The following is a 7,087-nucleotide window of genomic DNA, read 5'->3' as shown; positions in this document are numbered from 1 at the left end:
TAGGTTTTTAAAATGCATATATATTTTTTTAAATTTCTTATAACAAATATTAAAATTGTAATGTTTTTATTTTTTTAGCTAACTATCAAAAAACGGGGGTATTTTGGCACAAAATTATAAAGAGGTTTCACAACCTTGGCGGGGACTCGGTCGAGAAAAAGATTCGTTACTGTCGAAATGGGGCGACATAAACACCAAATGCATGGCTTTCCACACGGTTTTCTCTCGGATAAATCAAACTAGGAGTAGCGGTGTCTCGCACGCGGAAGTCATGGATAACGCGTTGGTTGAGTTTCAACATAAGGTCGGCGGGACCTTCAACTACTTTGGCATTTGTAAAGACCTATTGAGGTTTCACCCAAAATGGGGCTTGGTGTTGGATGCCGAAGCCGACGGTGGCCCGAGTAAAAAAAAGTCTAAAACATCATCTTCGGTTGATCCAGACACGCCCCGTTCCGACGCTCGAAACTTCAACTTAAGCGATAATGACCCCGTGAATACTACCGACATGCCTCGGCCGGGGGTAGAAGAACCAAAGGCAAAGGAAAGGGGAAAGGGGCCGGTTCGTCATCGGCAACGGGTTCGAATCCCGAATTGGAAAGCCAATTCCAATTAATGAACTCTCGACTCCAAGATTTACACCAACTTGGAACCCAATGACTTCAAGTAAATTTGGACGCCGTCGACCTACTTCGAAGGAATGAGATGGACAAAGACATCGAGATTTTATCAAACGAGCTATCCGAAGACGACCCGATAGTCCAATCTCTAAAAGCCGCTCAGCGAGCGAAAATTTTAGAAAAATATAAATGAGTTTTAGTTTTATTAGTATTATTTATGTTTTCTTATTTTAATTTGATGTATTTTTTTTAATTTAGTTTAATGTATTTTTTATTTGGAAGGTTAATGTAATTTTTAATTTTATGTAATTTATTTAAATGATTTAGTATTAAAAAAAACAAATAAAATTAATAATGACTGGGCACCACGTGACGCATAATACCTGGGGGTGGAGAGTTATGACTACAGCATGTTTTTGTACAAAACCATAACTCTAACTGGGCGCCACGTGACGCATAACCCCTGATAGTGGAGCTTTATGACTACACATGGTCTAAAGGCGTTACAGATTTGTGGTGAGCTAAGGGATTTCTTGGTGGCAACGAAAAACCGGGTGGTTGATGGTGGGTTGGGTTTGCTTGGTGGATTTAGGCCTAGTTTATTTGGACAAAAATGGTTTGATTTTCCTAACCATAAAAACTATCATGGGATATAATTTTTTTTCTCAATGATGTTTGAAAACCATATATTATATCTATATTTTTATCTGTAATATATTTAAACAAAACTTTAAAAATCTTATATATCACGCTTTGGTCGCTCCACCCCTACTCTGCTTTCATAAGTAGGCATAACTGATTAGTTGATTAATAATTTTTATAATAAAAAATGCTTTTAATAAAGATATTTATATTATCTGATTTGATTTAGTTTGGACTAAGTTGATATTTTTTATTCTCTAGTTATTTTAATTTTCTCTCTTTTAATAAATTAAATTGATATTTATTTCTTTCATTTATCTTTATGTCACATGTTCACTCTCAAAACTGATAGTCACCCATTATAGAGGTGTTTAGACGCCGATTCAACTGGTTTTGACGAATACTTTTAGGCCAAACGAATTACAAGGAATATAGGAACCGAACTGTGAAACGGATCGTATATATTTCAAACCCGACAAACCGACCAATATTCTTCTTTAGATGGTTGAGTCAGTTTTGACGGTTTATGAGCACACCTAACCCACTCCCTCACAATATGTTAACACACGTCCTCTTACTAAGGCTAAAACGTAAGATTTTCACAATGTAAATGCACATTTGTTAACACCCAATTAAACCACACAAATGGAACTATGAACTCCAAACATTCGACATAGGGCTATTAACACTCCACATAATACATAATAACTAGGTTTATTGGCATACCATAGAAGTATTTTGGAAACAACAGATGCATAAAAAGAGAGTTTTTTATGTACACTACGTTATATAAAGACTCCATATACTCATATTCATCGTAATTAGCTCGTTTAGCACTATAGCCACTTGTTCTTGTCAAACACTCAAACCTTACTTAAAGAATAATTTCTAGTACTTGCAATGTAGGCACACCGTACCTCTATTCAAAGGGATAAAAAGATGGCTTCCAGAGAGACCCTCAGCTCTAGAATACATATGTATGAGGAAATATAAGAAAATCAAAGTTCAACAGTAAATAATAATAATAATAATACTATATATATGGGAAGAAAATACCATTACCGTGTGTGACCGGAATAAGGTAAATAAAAGCCCTAAAGTGTTCATTTCTCCTTAAAAATCCTTAACTTTAATTCTACTTTTCCAAGAATTCATATCTTCAACCATATCCTGTGAAAGGTTTAGGTCTATTAGATCATGTCTAATCCTCTCATCTCAAGTCAACTTTAATTCTACTTCGAACCCACCACCCTCATTCTAAGAAAAGTAAATAATAATATTAAGGGTGTACAAAACTACAAATGAACCCAGAATAAATAAGTTTAGATTCTCTATAGTCTCGCATGCAAGTAGTGAGTCGACCCACAATATTGTCTATTCGGTTCGAGTTGCTGGCCCCTCAGGGCCTAAATCTGGATAGCTTCGGTGGTTCAAAGAATGCAGCCAAAAAGCAACAGATCCCTCTTTCTGCTCTGTTGATGCAATGTGAGAATATATATGTTTCAGTTTGAATGCTTCTGCTTCATCTGCATAATCTTTCATGGACACTTCTTCATGGGTGTCTCTCCATTTCTGGTTATATGATGAGAAAAAACACTCATCCAGATATAACCCCACTTCAGGAGCTGTGGGCACAGTAATTCCAACATCCCTACAGATAACAAGTCACAACAATTTAGTGTGCTGCTTCTATTGTCAGAATTAGGGTCAATATTAGAGTAAAAATATTAGGGTAAAAAATGGTCAATGGTGAAATTTTTTGATCAAAATAGGTCAAGAATTAGAGTCAAAATAAAGGTGAAAAAAATTGGTCGAAAATTAGTGAAGAAACTATGAAATGTGCACTTAATAATATGATCAAAACTAGTTCTGGGTCAAAATTAGGGTCTGTGGGTGGTTAATATCTAAAAAACCAAAGGGGTGAAGAAATTATGACGGATTTACTTGATAAATAGGTTGATATGTGAAACAAATGAGAGACTTGCTTCTATTAGTCAAAATTGGTCAAAAAGTATGAAATGGGAGAAGATATTGGTCAAAATTAGGGTAAAAAAATAGTGAGAAAATTATGACATGTTTACTTGATAAATAGGTTGATATGTAAAACAAATAAGAGATCAAGAGACACGCAACTTCTGCTTGTACTGTTGCAGATAAAGCTTGATTGCTTGCACATAAACCCGTGCCTCATGATTTTTAAACCAAGGTCAAAACGGAGGGGGTGTTTGGGATTCCTTATTTGTACCTCCTTATAACTTATTAACTTTTTATAAGCTAAAGAAGTGTTTGGGTAATATGACTTTTTAGACTTTTAAAGAAGGAAAAAGGAGTTTTTGATAAGTTAGGATGGAGTAACTTATCAAAACAACTTATATAAGTCAAAAGGAGGTACAAATAAGGAATCACAAACATGACCTGATTATGCAAACCAAGGTTGCAATTATAAAGTCTCCAACTTTCTAAGATAGAGACTGTCCAAAGTCCAAACCAAGCACTAAACCATGCTCTTTCTAAACAATGATACGTAAACTGAAAACTAAAAACAAGTTTAGGAGAATAGAAGGCAATTTAAAGGATCCTAATTGTTACAGTATCAGACAAATTAAGGTCACCATGTAAAGTTGCAACAATTAAAACACAAAAAAAGCCATTGTGAAACTAGCCGAAGTTGAGACTAGAAGTAGCAAAATGGGTGAACTGGATTGACTTGAAACACTTCTTGTCCATTTCTTTAGAACATTTTACAAATTTTGACCAGTTTGACCCATAAGAAATAAACATTACACGAATTAACACATTTATAAAAGCAATAAAAGAAAGAACTAACTGTTGTAAGGCTGTTTCGATAAATGATTCCGGAGCACAATTCCTCATAATGGCAACAGCAACACCAATCATCTTTCTAATCTGGTGAAGCATAAAGCTCTGCCCAACAACTTCACATTTCACAAACTCGATCCCGTCAACTGTAACAGTTGTGTTAGCATGAAACGAGATAATATATCGGTTAGCAGACGGGTCAGCCGCCTTTGTTCTTGTAGTGAAATTATGAAAATTATGCGTCCCTTCATACTGTTTGAGAATCTTATTAAACCTCCCCCGCTTTTCATCATCATAATGAAACACATTCTCTTTTACAACCCCATTCACACCATCAGATTGAGCTTCCACAATCACAGATTCAGCGTTCAACGATTCTTTACAACCATTCCCATTATCCAAAGATCCTAGCTTTTCCATCTTACCATCAGATTCCGATAACGCACTCAAGGTGTTCGACGAAACGCCTGTCTTAATTTCACCTTCAGAACCGATAATTTCACCAATTACCGAAACATCCATTGCACCGTTAACCGGTTCAGAGTTCAATTCTTCTTTACGACCACTCCCATTATCCATAGATACTAGATTTTCAGACTCCGATAACGCACCCAAGGTGTTCGACGAAACGTCCGACTGAACTCCACCTTCAAAACCCATCATTTCCGCACCGAAAACCTTCCACCCTCTCTCGGAACACTCGAAACACTCACCAACCCCACAATGAGACCCGGGATCAAGCGCAAAAACCGGTAACAAATAAACATACCTCCTGCGATCACAAAACTTCTTAGCACTAAAACTTGGAGTCACTCGCTTAAACCCAAAAATCCGAAACTGATCAGGCAAATTACTATTAAGCCGCTCAACAAACCCAGGTGGGTCCACATAAAACTTGCCGGAAACCACCTGACCGACAGCACTAACACCCTTATCTGTTCTTGCAGACCGAGCAAAATCGTAGCGGTTAGGGCAGCCGCGTTCGTTTTCCGGCACGGCGCCGGCGAAGTAAAGGGCTTCTTCTAAGTCGCCTTCGATGGTTTTGGCGCCTGGGTTCTTTTGCATGCCTTGGTAGCCTACGCCGCAGTAGGCGAATAGTATGGCGACTTTTCGGCGTTTGTATCGGGGTTTTCTTTCAGTGGTGGTGGTTTGGTTGTCGGAGTCGGTGGGTTTGAGTCGTTTTGAGTCGGGTTCTTCGGTTGCCGGTGGTGGTGATGTAGGGTTTTGATCCTCCATTGCTGACAGTTGTGCTGACTGGTGTGGTTTGGGTTTTGAGTTCAGATTTGTATTTGGTTTTGGGGTCAGGGTTAGTGGTTGTCGAGCTAGGGTGGTTTTAAGCTTGTGCTCGAAATTCAATGAGGCAGTTTAACTAGACTTAAGCTCGATTTTAAAGTTAGAGGAGTCCAAAATCGAGCCAAGTAGCCAACGAGCCGAGCCATGGTCGATTTGGCTCTGTTACAAAAACGATCCAACTTAGCTCGAGTTTTTTTAGCTAGTTTTATTTGAACTTTTATCGAGAAAGCCACGAGCCCGAGCTTCGAGCCATAACTTTTTTGAACAACTCTAGTTAGCGTTTGTAAATTGTAACATTTAAAAAAATTTGCCAAAAATTTCACCAAAATGGCAAAATGTCCCGATATTGTCTTGGTGCCGGTATTATATTGACGTCTTGGTTGTATTGGTGCATGAACTATATGTGGTTGGCTTTTGAAATCTTTGAATCAGTTATTGAATATTTGAGGGATTGCTGGTTTTTAGATGGACATTTTTCTAAAAAAGTCAAGTCAAATGCGTATTTTATTACATCATCAATCAAAATGAACATTTTGGGATGTTTCCTTAAGAAAACCCCAAGGGTATGTTTGGTTGGAGGTAATGGAATAAATGGGGAATGGAATGGGAGAAGGAATAGAATGAACAAAGGAATGAAATGGATCATTACCATTCATTTGTCTTGTTTGGTTAACCTATGGGAATGAAATGAATCATTAGTTAATGTTGTTTGGTATCCAAATAAATTATAGGAATGAAATAGATATATTAAAAACATTTTTTTCTCAGAGTAAATTATTTTACAAAAAAAAAAAAAAAAAAAAAACTGCAATGGCGACGGTGGTAGATCCGGCAACAAAAATGATGGTGGCGACGGTGGTGGTAGTGGCGATCAGGCGTCAAGGGCGGTGGTTATGGTGGTGGTGGTGGTGGGAGGGGTGATGGTGGTCAAGCAATGGTAGCATTGGTAGTGATGGCGATGGTAGGGTGGTGGCGACGGTGGTTGAGGTCAGGTGGTGGTGGCAGTGATAGTCAGGCGGCGACGGTGACAATGGTTGCGGTGGTTACGGTGGTTATGATGACAATGGTGGCGGCATGGTGGCGGTGAAGGTGGCGGTGGAGGCAGGTGGTGGTGACTATGGTAATGGTGGTGGTTGATGATGTTAGGTGGTGATGTTGTTGAGAAAGTATGGTGAATGAGGAATGGAATGAAAAAAAAGAAGAGGGTGGGAAGGAATGGTTTTGATGGAATGAGATTCCATGTGTAATGGATGATTCCATTCCATTGAGCAACCAAACACCATATTTTTCATTCCCAAGCAATGAATCATGCCATTCCCCCTATGATTACTGCATACCAAACGCTACCTAACTATGGGGGTAAGGTACCAAACACACCATACAAGTAACAAGTCAAAAGGAGGAACCCGCGGAAAGAGTATCATCCGCGAAGGGACACAAGCTCACCGCGGAAGATACACTCGTAATGATAAGAAGCAATAAAGCACAACGGAAATACCACCTAAGGCAGGACACGTGGCGAGGTACCATTGTTCAATAACTTGGCAATTGTATGGGCGCACGATGGACCAAATGGAATGGGCAAGCGAAGTACTTGCACAAAAAGAAAGAAAGAATATTAGTGGGCAGACTGTCCAACCAATCAGGAAAGGTCATCATGTTCAACCATGAGAATAGAAGCTTCCATTGAGTGGGGCAGTTGACCTAACCCT

At 38.5% G+C, this 7,087-nt stretch overlaps 1 protein-coding gene across 1 annotated transcript; it reads right to left on the bottom strand.

The window, feature by feature from the left end:
* Positions 1–2,514: 2,514 nt before the first annotated feature.
* Positions 2,515–5,370, bottom strand: LOC143592399 (uncharacterized). The gene is made up of 2 exons (XM_077072331.1): positions 4,090–5,370; positions 2,515–2,913 (listed from the first exon to the last, which is right to left on the bottom strand). Exons 1-2 carry the CDS (start codon positions 5,316–5,318, stop codon positions 2,637–2,639), a joined length of 1,506 nt encoding a protein of 501 aa, XP_076928446.1. The 5' UTR covers positions 5,319–5,370; the 3' UTR covers positions 2,515–2,636.
* Between the last annotated feature and the right edge of the window lie 1,717 nt (positions 5,371–7,087).

Source organism: Bidens hawaiensis, unplaced genomic scaffold, assembly GCF_021521415.1.
Source record: "Bidens hawaiensis isolate Kalapana, Puna unplaced genomic scaffold, B.hawaiensis_p1.1 tig00040729_1, whole genome shotgun sequence".
Classification (NCBI taxonomy): domain Eukaryota; kingdom Viridiplantae; phylum Streptophyta; class Magnoliopsida; order Asterales; family Asteraceae; genus Bidens; species Bidens hawaiensis.
This window is presented reverse-complemented; position numbering and strand designations above follow the sequence as displayed.